The sequence below is a fragment of the Nicotiana sylvestris genome, chromosome 6 (assembly GCF_000393655.2).
Source record: "Nicotiana sylvestris chromosome 6, ASM39365v2, whole genome shotgun sequence".
NCBI lineage: Eukaryota > Viridiplantae > Streptophyta > Magnoliopsida > Solanales > Solanaceae > Nicotiana > Nicotiana sylvestris.
The window spans coordinates 184,393,435-184,408,822 of NC_091062.1; the positions used below are offsets into that span (position 1 = coordinate 184,393,435).

The 15,388-nt window shown below is 39.4% G+C and overlaps 1 protein-coding gene across 1 annotated transcript; it reads right to left on the minus strand.

Moving 5' to 3' along the window:
• Positions 1-12,549: 12,549 nt before the first annotated feature.
• LOC138871794 (uncharacterized mitochondrial protein AtMg00810-like) lies at positions 12,550-13,043 on the minus strand. The gene is made up of 2 exons (XM_070149696.1): positions 12,989-13,043; positions 12,550-12,899 (listed from the first exon to the last, which is right to left on the minus strand). Exons 1-2 carry the CDS (start codon positions 13,041-13,043, stop codon positions 12,550-12,552), a joined length of 405 nt encoding a protein of 134 aa, XP_070005797.1.
• Positions 13,044-15,388: the final 2,345 nt, after the last annotated feature.

Genomic DNA, 15,388 nt, shown 5'->3' on the forward strand with positions numbered 1-15,388 from the left:
TTAGTCTAGGAAAACTTGGCTAACAAGAATTTGGGATGAAATCAAGAGATTGATAGTCCTAATTAAAGGGTTAAACCTAGAGATAGTAAAACCCGACTTGAATATTTTATCAACTGTTTGGTTCAATACCCATTTGGACTTGAGAAAGCCAAATTGAACAAAATCACTCTCTTACCGAGAGGTATTAAGTGGGTACTTGAGTATTGATAGTTATTATACACCCCGACTAACAAAACAAGCTTTGTACAACTCGTTAGGCAAACACCTAGGTGAAGGTCATAGCCCTAGGCCTTTTATAATATTTGAAAACAACAACAAAAACACAATTTCTTAGTTTCAATTATTTGTATTGCAATCTTAGTTTAATTTAGACCTAGAAACAACCATATTTGTGGAAGTGTAATCTAAGATAGTTCAAACTCATTCACCACAATATATAATCCTAAATCCCATTCATATAGCTACCTGTGGAATTCGACCCCGACTCTTACTTTGGTATTACTATTGCATCGACCGTTTCATAACCTCGAATAGAGGTGTGACTTGGACAAGATCATTTTTTGGCGCCGTTGTCGGGGAGCTAAAACCTGATTTAGCTATATATTTGGTATTGTGTGTGAATTATCTTCTTTTCCTTCCGTTTTACTAATATTTTGTGTGAAACAAATATAGGTAAAATAATGGCTCTCAACAACAATGATCCTCTTGGAAACATGCCTATGGGGGATGTGGACGTGGATGATGATCAAGTTGAAGAGGTTCCTCTTGAACCTCAAGAAAATAGACAAGGTCGACCACCTCAAGATAGTGTTCTCGTTCCACCCCGACCTCCACAAAGAGCGGCTCCACACCGGGTGTTTCCGAATGAAGGGTATGCAAGTGCCATAGTCCCGCCCCGCATTAGGGCGGACAACTTTCAAATCACAAATGTTATGCTCACATTGTTAGAGCAATGGGGATTCTTCACCGGGGCTCTGAATCAAAATACGTACAAACACTTGAAGGGGTTTGTGGACACTTGCTGGGGAGGGGGTGTAAACAGACAAACGTCTCCGAGGATGCTTTAAAGTCGAGGCTATTTCCTTTCTCTCTACGGGGGAAGGCCTTGGATTGGTTAGAAATATTGCCAAACCATTCCATCCATACATGGGATAAATTGGCGGAGAAATTTATTTCCAAGTTATTTTTTCTGGGCATATGGCTACTTATAGAGACGATATTCTAGCTTTTAAACAAGAACCCAATGATCCTTTGCATGATATACAGGAGAGGTACCGAACTATGGTGAAAGAGTTCCCAAACAATGACATGACAGAGGCTATGATTCAAACAACTTTCTATAGAGGGATCAATACTACCAATCAATGTGTGGTCAACCAACTTGATGGTGGAAATTTCATGACAACGCCGTATGCGGAAGCTTGCAAGATTCTAGATGAAATGGTGGATACTTCATCAGCATGGCAAAGTAGAGCAAATGTTCCTCAAGGTGATCCAAATGTGATTCACTTGCATAAAGAATTACATGATTATGGGCAAGCAGTTGCCGAGTTGACCACTACGATGAATCAATTAGCCAAGGCTCAACTTCAGCAAGTGCAAGGTCCTAACCAAGTCAACGCAATGGAGGGAGTTAGTATGATGGTAAACAAAAGAAGGCAAAAGGGTGCTTAAGTGCAAAACCGTGTGGAAAATTATGTAAAAGATGATAATGGTTTTATAAAAAAGAATCGTACAATGAATAGGAGGAGGAAGTACAATATGTGAAAAACTTCCAAGGGCAAAGAAAGAACTTTCAAGGCCCGAATCAACAGCAATGGCGACCCCAAGGAAATCAAGGGAATTAGAATTCTTGCAATGGTGGTAACAACCACGGTAATTAGGACAATCAAAACAATCAAGGAAATTGGAAGTGTCAAAATAATCAAGGCAATTGGAGTGGAAATATTCAAGGATATTTAGGAGGCAACAGCTAAGGAGGGTGGAACAATAATCAAGGGAATCGGGGGTCGGGTTTTCAAAGGCCCCCGATGTATCAACAACCGAGCAACCCACCTCCTTATCCTTCCCATGGTTCGAGTTCCTTCGACAATGAGATGAGACGAATTGAGAACACGTTCAAACAAATGATAGAGAAGAATGCCGACTCTGATGCTCAACTAGCCTGTCACAACACTTAAATTCACAATTTGGAAGTTTAATTGGGGCAATTCTCGCAAGCTTTAAACACTCGTCCTAAGGGGGCACTACCAAGTGACACGGTGGTGAACCCAAAGGGTGGGAACAACACCGGACATGCGATGTCCGTTACTTCTAGGAGTGGAAAAGGCGGGGATGCAACTGCCTCAAGTCAAAGGAAAATTCTGGATGATGAGCAAGTGGTACACGAAGATGAGATGACGAGCAATAAAGTGCAAACAAATGATGAAATGAGGATTGATATTGATGACAATGTGGACGAGACTCATGAAGTGAACCCATCTAGGGAGCACATTGTTGACATACCGGAACCGATAGTGCCAAAGGCTAAGGCACTAATGCCTAGACTTCTTCCTCCATACCCTCAAAGGCTTGCCAAGAAAATGGCTAGAATCAATTCAAAAAGTTCATTGACATGATTGAGGCGTTGGAGCAAATTTCTGATTATGCAAAGTTCATGAAGGACTTGGTGACAAAGAAGAGGTCGATGAATTGTGAAACTATAAAGATGACTCATCAAGTGAGTGAAGTTGTGCATTCAATGGATCCTAAATTGGAAGATCCCGGCACTTTCACAATCCCTTGTACCATGGAAGTGCCGACTTTGCTAAAGCTCTTTGTGATCTCGGGGTAAGTATCAACTTGATACCCTATTCGATTTTCAAGACTTTGAGAATTGGGCAACCAAGACCCACATCTATGAGATTATAAATGGCGGATCGTACCATGAAGAGACCGTTGGGTATAATTGATGATGTGTTGGTTCGTGTTGACAAATTCATTCTCCCGACGGATTTTGTTATTCTTGATTGTGAAGTTGACTATGAGGTTCCTATTATTCTTGGGAGACCTTTCCTTGCTACGGGGAAGGCTCTAGTTGATATTGAAGCTGGAGAACTTACTTTCCGGGTTGGTGATGAGAAAGTGGTCTTCCATATATGTAAGTCTATGAGGCAACCCAATAACGATGAGGTGTGATCTTTTGTGGACTTGGTGACCGATGTGATTATTGATGAAACAAGAACCTTGGTGAATGTTGATGATACTTTGGAGGCCATATTGCTCAATTGTGATGATGAAGAAATAAAAGGTTACGTGGAATGTGTGAACGCTTTGCAAGGAATGTGGTCGTACACTTATGAGCACCACAAATTGTCCTTGGATCTTGAGAATAGAACCACTCCTCTAAATAAGCCTTCAATTGAGGAGCCTCCCATCTTGGAGTTGAAGTCATTGCCTCCACATTTTTGGTATGAATTACTTGGCCCTTTTTCTACTTTACTGGTTATTCTTTGCTCTTGTTTGACTAACATGCAAGTAGATTCCATACTGGCGGTGCTACAAAAGAGGAAGAAGGCTATTGGATGGACTTTGGCGGATATTCAGAGAATAAGCCCCACATTTTTATCAACTTGGAGAAAGGTTCCAAACCATCTATTGAATATCAAATGAGACTCAATAAAGCCATGCAAGAGGTTGTCAAAAAGGAGGTCATCTAGTGGTTGGATATCGGGGTTGTGTACCCCATTTTCGATAGTTCATGGACTTCTTCGGTTCAATGCATCCCAAAGAAAGAGGCATGATGGTGGTTGTCAATGACAAGAATGAGTTGATTTCTACAAGAACTGTGACCGGGTGGAGAGTGTGTATGAACTACCTCAAGCTCAACAAAGTCACAAGGAATGATCATTTCCCACTTCCTTTCCTAGATCAAATGCTTGATAGATTGGCCGGCCGTGCTTTCTATTGTTTCCTTGATGGGTATTGTGACTACAATCAAATTCTTATTGCTCCGGAGGATCAAAATAAAACTACTTTCACATGTCCTTATGGTACTTTCGCATTCTTGCGAATGCCATTTGGGTTGTGAAATGCACCAGCGACTTTTCAAAGGTGTATGATGGCTATCTTCACGGACATGGTGGGCGATTTCCTTGAAGTCTTCATGGATGACTTTATGGTAGTCAGGGATTCTTTTGATGATTGTCTAGCAAATTTGGACAAAATGTTGGCAAGATGTGAAGAAACAAACTTGGTACTCAATTGGGAGAAATGTCATTTCATGGTTGAGGAATGCATTTTCCTTGGCCATAAGATCTCAAGGAATGGTATTGAAGAATTAGGTTCACTTAGGTCTCATGAGTCATGAGCAAGTCTAGCGAAGTCTCGCGGATCGGTACGGAGACGTCTGTACTTATCTTCAGGAGAGTAGAGGGCTGTTAGGAGCATTTCCCTTATTGATTCCTCATCGAGCAATTTGATTCCTTTGAGGCTTATGCCTTTATTTCCTTCCTACTCATTCTTATACGATGTTGAACACTCGTGTCAATTGGGCACCGAGGAGTTGCAGTGGTACTATAAACATGGAGCAGGATGTTTCTCCCTACGCATTCGAGCAAGTTATTATCATCTTCTTGCAGAAGGATATTCTATCATTTCAGCTCAGTAGCTGTATTTCTGATAGTTTTGAGGATATGCACAGGTTGTTATGATGTTCATGAGTTGTTATCTCACAGATTGATGTAATGGTAGGGTGCTCGTTTATGTGCCGACGCAGTGAATAACTTTAAAGGAGAATTTCTCTGCGCATATTTAGAGGTTCAACATTTAATTCCAACAAAGTAAAGGCAATCAGACTATGAATGTTCGGGTTTGGGTTGATGGAGTAACGAGACTTGGTATTTTCGAACATGGTGGAATTTTCATATATGATCTAGTGTCATTGTCCTTGTTTGAAGTATGTTTGCCAGTGTTATGGCCTCTTTGATTTGCCTACGGGGCAGGGTGCTGTGAAATGGTGCCTAAGAAGCGGTTGTCAGAGATAGTGGTGTGTAGCAGTTTCGGGATTGTATCGGTGTTTCTAATATTGATGGCTCGAGAAAGATGAGCTTCTAGGAGGTTTAGGATTAGTAGTAATTTATTAGTTCAGGTGCTACAGAGATAGATTTTGATTTGAGGTAGCATTTGGGTAGCAAAGGATGAGGAAGGACACGGTGGGAGGTATCTTGCGGTGGTTGAATGGCTAGAAGGTCAAGTATGAAAAGCAGAGGTCGAGAAGTTGATTAAAGGAGATAGTTTAACCAAAGTGGGAGTGGCAAGTAGCATATAGATTCTGTGGTAGGATAGCCACCTGACTTGAGAAAGATTTAGAGTGATTTGGGAATCCACATGTGGGTTATCTCCTGTGAGCAGGTTAGCGGTTGCGTGATTTTGATGAATTTCTATGAAAAATTCTACCTACTACCCAACAGAAAGTCGAATGTGTGATTGTGGTTGATAACTTGGAGGGTTCATGAAAAATCTAACAAGAAACTACAAGAAGTATGGTGGGTTAATTGTGCGAGATCATGGTAATTGGGAAGGAGGAATCTTGGTGGGTTCTAGGGTTATGTAATTGTAGCTTCAAGCTAAGTGAGGGAGCCCAACTATCTATGATTGGATCGCGTGGTTGTCTGCTTGTGCAATTTTTGGTTATTGGTGTATGGGTGGGTTATTATGACTAAGGAAAGAAAACATCTGTGGTAATTCGAGCAAAGGATTTAAGGAATGTGTGCTATATTTGGCCTTGTCGATTCATGTTCAGGTTTCGGGAAGGCTCAGAATTTATGTTTTTTGTGGATGTGATGTACATGGAAAAGAATTCGTCTGGTTGCTTCTTTGAAGGGGTGTTCATATGCTAGAAGGGCATTGGCGTTTGGTCATATTCGGGACCACATCAGAGTGAGTGACTCTCAACAACGGTCCTAGCGAGTTCAAGAATTAAAGTGTAGTCCCTAAGGATTTCAGGTTCGTTGTGTGTTTAAGGATCGGATTTTGTAGTGGATTGGGAAAGGGAGTTGGAGTGTTCTATATTATCATTGGGTCTGCGGTGCAGTATTGGTGGTAAGGGAGAAATATCTTCGGATTCGCGGAAGGTCTTGCAGAATGTATGTACTAGTTAGAGATGCTATTGTGCGCTTGAGGAGGGTATAAGATGGTTCATGAGTATTGAGATGATGTGATCTCGTGATTCGGGTCACTCGGGATGAGTGCGGATTGAGTTCATTATGTTTTTGAATGGAGCTGTTATTATTTCTAAGGCAAGTCAAGAGTTAATTGGAAAACGTTGGTTTGGTTAGTAATGGTCGAATAAACATGATTGTGGCAATGATCAGTTCCTTCGACGTGTGAAGTTATACATGTAGTTTGTAGTTGTACACTTGGGCTTGAGTGCCACCACAACTTGGTTTATTTGGGAGGTATTTGATTCGAATGCTTTGTTGCGTAAATGGATTCCGGAAGGGCTATGGCGGGTTAGATTACGACTTGAGGTTTGTATTTTATGCGGTTTGAGAATTTAGTTGCGTGTTGCGTTGGTTATTTTGAAATGAGCTAAGTGAATGGTTTCTATCCAATAAAGTGTTTATTCCATCAGTCATTCAAGGTTTATGGTGAATACGTGTATTATCGCGTAGCGACATGAGGACTGGAAGTTGAAGGTCAAGATCGCGGCTCAGTATTGATAGATGTCATGAGCTCGGATGAGCAGGGGGAACTCAGATGTTCTGAGTAAACTGGCATTCTCTTTAGTGTCACTTGATAATTGTGTTGTGTGGAAGAGGCTTTATGTATTGACTTAGGATTTTTGATTTGCTTTACAGAATTAGAACGGCTGGTGGTATGGATGTGTAGAACTTGCTACCTGGTACAGAAGGTCGTGGAGCATATTCCACGGAGAATTTTTTATAAGTGTGGCATATTAGTCACTTGACTGTTAAAGATTTAAACCAAGCATGAAGATTATGGTACTATTGATAATGTGAGGGTTTATGCCTGAGAGACATTCTATTCCTTGGGCTGTAGACCATGTGAGTTTGTCCCGAATTTGATGGCTGTTCTTGTGTGTCATGGATAGGTCATTGTGGATCCTTGAAAGGTTACTAGCCTAGTACTATATGATCAAAATTGGCTTGAGGTCTGTTGATGGGTCTAAATGTGGGTGTACGCTCTACACCAGACCGGGTGTGTTCATTCAGCATAGCATTTCTTATGGAGGAGTCTTCGGGTGTTAGATGTTATTCCCATCGTCAACTATTCCATATAATACTCAATTGTTCCATGTGGGTTGTGAGACGACTTGGTTAGTCTCACCTGTATTATGGTCTCGTGCAGCTTGTGGTGTTATATGAGCAAGATGGCTCTCAAGATGCAGGTTGTTTACCGCTTAGTCGTGCTTGGGTTTTTTAGTGTATGACACTATTCGTCTCCCCAGGGTTATATTTTTGCACTTGGTGTGATCGTGGTCAGTATTCAGATATTTCGTATGTATAAGCATTATGGCTTGATGAGTACCTCCTTGTTTATTTTCATGTGTGGATCGGGTGGCACGCCGCCAAAGGTACATTATTTGGATCTGGTTGCACGCTGTAACGATATCATATTTTGATCGGGTTGTTCGCCGCAACGATATCATATTTGGATTGGGTTGTACACCGCAATGGTATAATGTGTGGATCGGGCTACACGCCGCAACAGTGAGATGTGGAGTATGGTTCCTGATATCTATTCTTGTGTATTTTGTTTCTCATTCCTTGAAAAGGGCTCATGGTGTTTGATAGCCATTTTATTCGTTACGCGAGCTGTATAGTTCTTTTCCAGAGTTTGTTCTTTCGTAGGTGCCATATTCAAGTTGTAGCTTGTTGGCACATTGATGACGTCATGTGGGATTTTAGTTAGTGTTTGAGGTGGCTTATTGCCAGAGCATCTTGTACTGGGTGAGATGAGATTATTGGACCTGGGATTAGTGCGATCGGAGGTATGCAAAGTATATTAAAGAGAAGGTGTCACTATTCAGTTCAAAATAGATTAATGGTTCTTTTCTAGAGGGAAGACTCCATGAATTGTTGGTTCGGTAGATGGTTATGAGCTTCTACACATCTCTTTCATCGTGGTAGTGTTGCGAAAGTTGAAATAGGGCTTATATGTGTTATGAGGTGTATTACGAGTATAAAATTTGTAAAAATACAGCTATTATAGTTGAAGGATGTTATTATGGGCAACAGACGTATGCTATGCATTGTGTGGCATCATTATGGGTGCTTGATCATGTGTTGGTTCAGTGTGTGGAGATTGATACGACTTTTGTATGTTAGAATCGGGTCTCATGGAGAATTCTGGATGTTGGACTTTGGTTCTTAGGCTTATTGATTACATAAAAAGGAGAATCTTCAGTATGGCTCAAGCTAATGTGCTCAACTAGGTTGTGGTGGCATGGATAGGTGCATGAGGTGTTAAACAGTGATTTTGGATAACTCTGGAGTAGTCCTTAGCATGTTCGAGGACGAACGTATGTTTAAGTGGGGGAGAATGTAATGACCCAACCGGTCGTTTTGAGATCTAGCACATCGTTCGACAGTTTGATACCTTGAGTAGCTTCACTTCATGTATTATGACTTGTACGTGTGGTCGGAATTGAATTTCGAAAAGTTCAGAGTTGATTCGGATGGAAAATTCTATATTCAGAAGCTTAAAGTTGTAAAAATTGACTAAGGTTTAACTTTTGAGTAAACGACCTCAGAATCGGGATTTGAAGGTTCCAACAGATTCGTATGATGATTTTGGACTTGGGCGTATGTTCGGATTTGGTTTTGGATGACCCGGGAGCGTTTCAACGCTTATTGTGGAAAGTTGGCATTTTGGATGAATTTCATAAGTTTAGGTTGAAGTGTATTTTGATGTTATCGATGTCCGTTTGGGATTTTGAGCCTAGTAATAGCTCCGTATGGTGATTCTGGTCTTAAGAGCGCGTCCGAATGTGGATTTGGAGGCCCGTAGGTCATTTCGGGGTCATTTGGCGAAAGTTGGAAATTGAAGATTTTTGGAAAGTTTGACCGGGAGTGGACTTTTTGATATTCGGGTCGGATTCTAATTCTGGAAATGGGAATAGGTCCATAATGTCAATTATGACTTGTGTGCAAAATTTGAAGTCATTTCATATTGATTTGGTATACTAGGCGCAAATTACAAAATTTGGAAATTTCATAACTCAAAATTCGATTCGAGGTGCGATTCTTAGTTTCAGTATTGTTTGATGTGATTTGAAACCTCGACTAAGTTCGTATCATGTTTTGAAACTTGTTGATATGATTTGACGGGGTCCCGAGGGGCTTGGGTGTATTTTGGATCATTGGTTGAGAGACTAGTAAAGTTAAGAAATTTGGAACTTGACCATGGTCAAGACGACCTCTTTTTAGTGTTTTGAGTGCTCGATCAGGTCCGTAACATGTTTTATGATTGAAATTCATATATGGTTTGTGTCCGGGAGGTTCCGGATGAGTTTTAGGGTGGTTTTAGATCATTTCGGAGAAGTTTGAGTTTGTTGGTTTCTGGTGAGTTACTGTTCATTCGCAATTGCGAACACTACTCATTCACAAGTGCAGAAACTGTTCATCGCAATTGCGAACACTATTCATTCGCAAATGCGAAGTTTTTGTCCGCAAATGCGAACCTGGGCAGATTGTTTTAAATCGGGATTTTGCACATTTCACTCATTTCTCTCTTGGTTTGAGTGATTTTTCGAGAGCTTCAAGGGGAGATTTTCATCATATATTGCAACTTAATAATTCCCGCATATTATTAGCTAACTACATGGATTCTACAAGGATTTAACCATGGAAATTAGTAGAAATTGTGAGATTTTGAAAGAAACCTAGAAATTGGTATTTTTGTGCTTTTACTACGAAATTGGACATGGAATTAGGAAAACATTATATATTTGAGTTCGTGGTGTTATGAGTAAAGTTTATCTTTGAAATTTTTTGGAATCTGGACATGTGGTCCCGAGGGTTGGCTTCATTGACTTTTCGTGTGGGGTTAGGAATTATTTAAATTGATTGATTATGGGTATTATAATATATTTTGATTGGCTTGCATCTTGATCTTGTTTTACTAGTTTTTTGATCAACGGGCATCAGTTTGAGTTGTTATAGAGGCTTTGGAGTCGGTTATGGAACTTCAGAGCGAGGTAAGTCTCTTGTCTAACTCTGTGAGGGGGAAACTACCCCTAGGTGAGGTATTTGATATGTGCTACTTGTTGCGGGGGCTACGTACGCACGAGGTGTGAGAGTATACACGTAGCTAAATCCATGTTATTGTTAAGGTAGACTTAGGTTCACCATGCTATAGTTATACTATTTGAGCAGTCCCTTGCCTATTAAATTCCTTTATGTTACATTACGACTTGAGACTAGACTTGTGTAGAGCGATAGACTCGCTATTATAGAGATTCGACGGGCTTCATGATTAGCCGCAAATAATTTTACTCCTCTTATGAATTTCTCTCGCGTTATGCATTCTCATCGAAAGGTTTCATCAAAGCTCCTTATAACTCACACGTCCCTTCATGAGTGGGGTCAAGGACCCGTAAAAGCTTCTTATTCTAATAGGATCGGGTCGTTCGCCTCGGCAGGATTATGTACCATACTCTCATAGGAGCAGGTCGTTCGCCTTGGTAATATAATTGATGTATCTATGGTTATATACCAGATTATGATGGGATCGGGCCATACGCCTCGACATTTCTATAAAATACTCCTATGGAATCGTGCATATTATTTGTCAAAAAGCTAGTGTATCTGGGAGTTTTCCTAATTTGAATTATGGCGACCTATCTGGTGAAGTCCTATATATATATATACACACACACACACACTCCATGATGGAGGAGGTAACTGCTAATCGAGAGTTTGAGTTTAATTGTTGAGAGAAGGATTGTACCACGTATTTATACTTGTTTATCTCGTTTATTTACTTTGCCCCATATTTGTTTACTTCTTACTGTATCTGTCTTATTGGACCACTAGTAAGTGTCGATGTTGACCCCGCATCACTACTTCTCTGGGATTAGGCTAGATACTTACTGGGTACGCGTTGATTTACGTACTCATGCTGTACTTGCTGCACTTATTGTGCAGGTATACATATAGGTTTCTGGTGGTCCTCTAAGTGCAGAAGCGCGGCTGTTGCGGGGACTTTACAATGAGCTGAACTACAATCGGTAGCATAAAAAATCTCCATCAGAGTTATTTATATTCCCCATCTAATTTGTATTTCAGACGGATGTTGTATTATTGTTGTACTCATTAATAGATGCTCATGCACTTGTGACACCGAGTTTTGAGGGTTCTTACGTGAATGTTCATTATTGTAGTTCGTGTAATATTATTACTTACCTTGTAAATTCTATTTCATACTCTTTAATTAATAAAAATTATGATTTCAAATACTAAAAGGAGTGATTAAGTTAATCATTCACCATTGGCTTGTCTGACGGTGGTGTTAGGCGTCATCACGACCTTAGTGGATTTTGGGTCGTGACATTGTCGGTTTTGAGAAAGTCTAAATCAAGAGATGATTCAAGGTCGACGGTTTCTTCGGGATTTTGGGTTCTCTGAAATCGTTTGCTTCGTCTTGTGGCAGTGTAATATGAGAGGTTTCTCTTCGCCATGGTATAGGAATTTGGTGAGAAGTGATGAAGAATGAGAGAGTAGGGGGGTACTTATCTAGTCTTTCGGAAGGTTGAAGGGTTGCATCGATTACAGGAAAAGGCAGGTTCAGATGGTAGTGACACTTTTGCGGAGTTTCTTCGGCGGCACCAATGCAAGTGTAATAATAACACTCACATCAAATTAATACACTCATCAATTAAGAAAACTAAGAAAGGAAGTAAAATATTCTATAAAGATACGAAAGATTGTTTTTATATAATAGACATAATACCAATATTTTTACGCAGTAGATAAAATCTTTCTTCCAAAAGAGGTTTTGTAAAAATATCAGCAAGTTGAGACTTAGTCCTAATGAATTCTAACAAGATATCACCTTTTGCAATATGATCACGAATAAAATGGTGCTTAATTTCTATATATTTTCCCTAGAATAGTGCACAATTTTTTTTGACAGACATATAGCACTTGTTTTATCACAAAATATAGGAGTAGAGGTAAGAGATAAATCATAATCGAGAAGTTGATGCATGATCCAAAGAACTTGTGTACAACAACTTCCAACAACTAAATTCTCAGCTTTAGTAATTGACAAGGCAATACAATTTTGTTTCTTGCTATGCCAGGAAATTAGAGCATTCCCCAACAATTGGCATGTGCCACTAGTACTTTTCCTGTCAATCATATCACCTGCAAAATCTGCATATGAAAAGCCTTTTAAATCAAAATTGTTAGAATGAACATACCATAATCCTAATTCAGTGGTCCCAATGAGATATCTAATAATGCGTTTAAATGCAGTCAGATGAGATTCCTTCAGAGCCGACTGAAACTTTGCACACTTACATACACTAAATATTATACCTGATCAATTAGCAGTGAGATTTAGTAAAGATCCAATGATTCCTTTATACATTGTTTCATTCACACTTTTTCCATTCTTGTCTTCTTCAAGCATTGTTGTTGGACTCATTGGAGTTCCAATAGACTTTGCATTCTCCATATCAAACTTCTTTATGAGTTCCTTGGTATACTTGGTTTGGCTAATGAAAAACCCTTTGGGAGATTCTTTGATTTGCAGTCCAAGAAAGAAAGTTAGCTCTCCCATCATACTCATTCCGAATTCTCCTTTCATAATATGAGCAAATTCTTCACATAATACAGAGTTAGGACTCCCAAAAATAATATCGTCAACATACATTTGAGTAATAAGATTACCTGAATTTGAATGCTTAATAAACAAGGTTGTGTCAATATTACCTCGTTTGAAACCTTGATTTAGGAGAAAAGAGCTTAGTCTTTCATACCAGGCTCGAGGGGCTTACTTGAGTCCATATAGAGCTTTAGACAGCTTGTATACATAGTTTGGAAAGCTGTTACTTACAAAGGGAGGAGGTTGTTTCATGTATACTTCTTTAGAGATATATCCATTTAGGAAGGTGCTTTTTACATCCATTTGAAATAGCCTGAATCCTTTATGAGCACAAAGGCAAGTAGTATTCGAATGGATTCTAATCTTGCTACAGGTATAAATGTTTCATCGTAGTCGATTCTCTCTTGCTGAGAGTAACCTTGAGCCACTAGCCTTGCTTTGTTATGAACTACTTGGCCAGATTCATTCAGCTTATTTCTAAAAATCCATTTAGCTCCTACAATGGAAGCATTTGATGGTTTTGCAACCAAATCCCACACTTTATTTCTTTCAAATTGATAATGTTCATATTTCATAGCTTTGACCCAGTAGTCGTCTTTAAGGGCTTCATCAACCTTTTTTGGCTCAAGTTATGATATTATGGCCATGTCAGAGTTGACCTTTTGAGATCTTCTGGTAGTGATCCCTTCTTGTAGATTTCCAATGATGAACTTGTGGGGATATCCATGTTCACTTTTCCATTTATTTGGAACACTTGTGATTGGCTCCTTTTACACAGTGGTTGACTGATCAGTAGAAGATGGTTTATGGATTTGAATGTGCTCCTTAGTTGACTGATTTTGCTGATTGGTCGACTGATCGTGACTGTCTTTTCCTGTAACTATAGACTTTGGGACAATAAAGATTTCCTCATCTTCAGGAAGTTTTTCATTCCTTAAGCGAGGGTTAGTATCCACAAAAACAACATGAATGGATTCTTTAATGCATAAAGTTCTTTTTATTGAAAACTCTATATGCTCTAATTAAGGGAGAATATCCAAGAAAAATACCTTCGTCGCTTTTTGGATCAAACGTACCCAAGTTGTCTTTTCCATTATTATGAATGAAGCATTTGCATCCAAATGGGTGGAAGTAATTGATGTTGGGTTTCTTACCATTCCATAGCTCATATGGAGTCTTTTAAGAATGGGTCGAATCAGACATCTGTTGATAGTATGACATGCTGTGCTTACAGCTTCTGCCAAGAAGTGGTGAGGTAGAGAGTTTTCCACAATCATGGTTCTTGCCATGTCCTGTAAAGTTCTATTTTTACATTATACCACTCCATTCTGTTGATGTGATCTTGGAGACGAGAAGTTGTGAGAGATTCCTTGATCATTACAAAAATTTTCAAAGGCTATGCTTTCGAACTCTCCTCCATGGTCACTTCTGATAATAGAAATGTAATATCCCTTTTCACGATGTACCTTCTTACAGAAAACATCAGAATTTCTTAGGGCTTCATCTTTATGACTCAGAAATATAACCCAAGTGAAACGAGAAAAATGATCTATGATAACTGACTCTTTGAGTCATTTACTTCTTCTTCAGGAGCTAGAGAGACATATTGTCACTCTTTCTTGTTCATTTCAATCCTTTTTCTCCTTTCTAATCTTTCCATGCCTTTCATCATTTGCTTTTATTGAATCCCTTCATTTCTTTTACACTGTTCACTTTCTTTTTGAATTTTTGGCTTTTCTTTCTTTTTTCTTATTGCCTGTCCTTTTCTTCATTTTGTACCTTTTATCACTTGTGCATTCCTCGTCTCTCCCCCCAAACTGATGTTTTTACCTTGTGCTAAGGAAAGATAGGGTGCCAAGAGAGGATCATTTTAGAACGTATAAAGGCTTGTATCATGGTTATTGAAAGAATAAGGGCTATGTCTCAACGGGGTTGACTAGGGATATCATCATTAGTAGGTTATGGATGTTTTCAAATCTCAATTAGGATCAAAGAGGGCCTAAATCACTTCTGAAGTCAAGCTTCACTTAGTATTTCGCCTAGACAAATATTTAGGACAAGTTCTAGACTTATTGGCACGGGACTTGGACTTGCAAATCCATATCTCACCACACAAGCTTTAGGATTGCTAAAGAGACAGAGTCGGGGGCCCACAACAACCTTAGCTAAGATTTGAGCAACACAAATGATTCCGAGAAATCACTCGATAATTGTTTAACCAACACAAGAGTCTCAAGGTCACAACTATCACCATCCTATACACACCAATTTGTTTTTAACCATAAGGTCAAAGGTAAACGTGTTAGGCCCAAGTGAAGCTTTGCCTGAGGCACCATTGCTCACTAACTACTATTTACACAAAAACAAAAAGAAAAACAGACTCAAACACTTAAGAAGGTTGTCATGCCATCCATCATCGGGAAGAGCCACCCGGTTCACACAAACTCCACATTATGAAAGAACCGTGGCATTAAGAAAACCAAAGGTTTATTGATCATACAAAATTGTAAAATAAGAAGTGACAAACTAAAAAAGAAGCTACTAGATGAAGTAA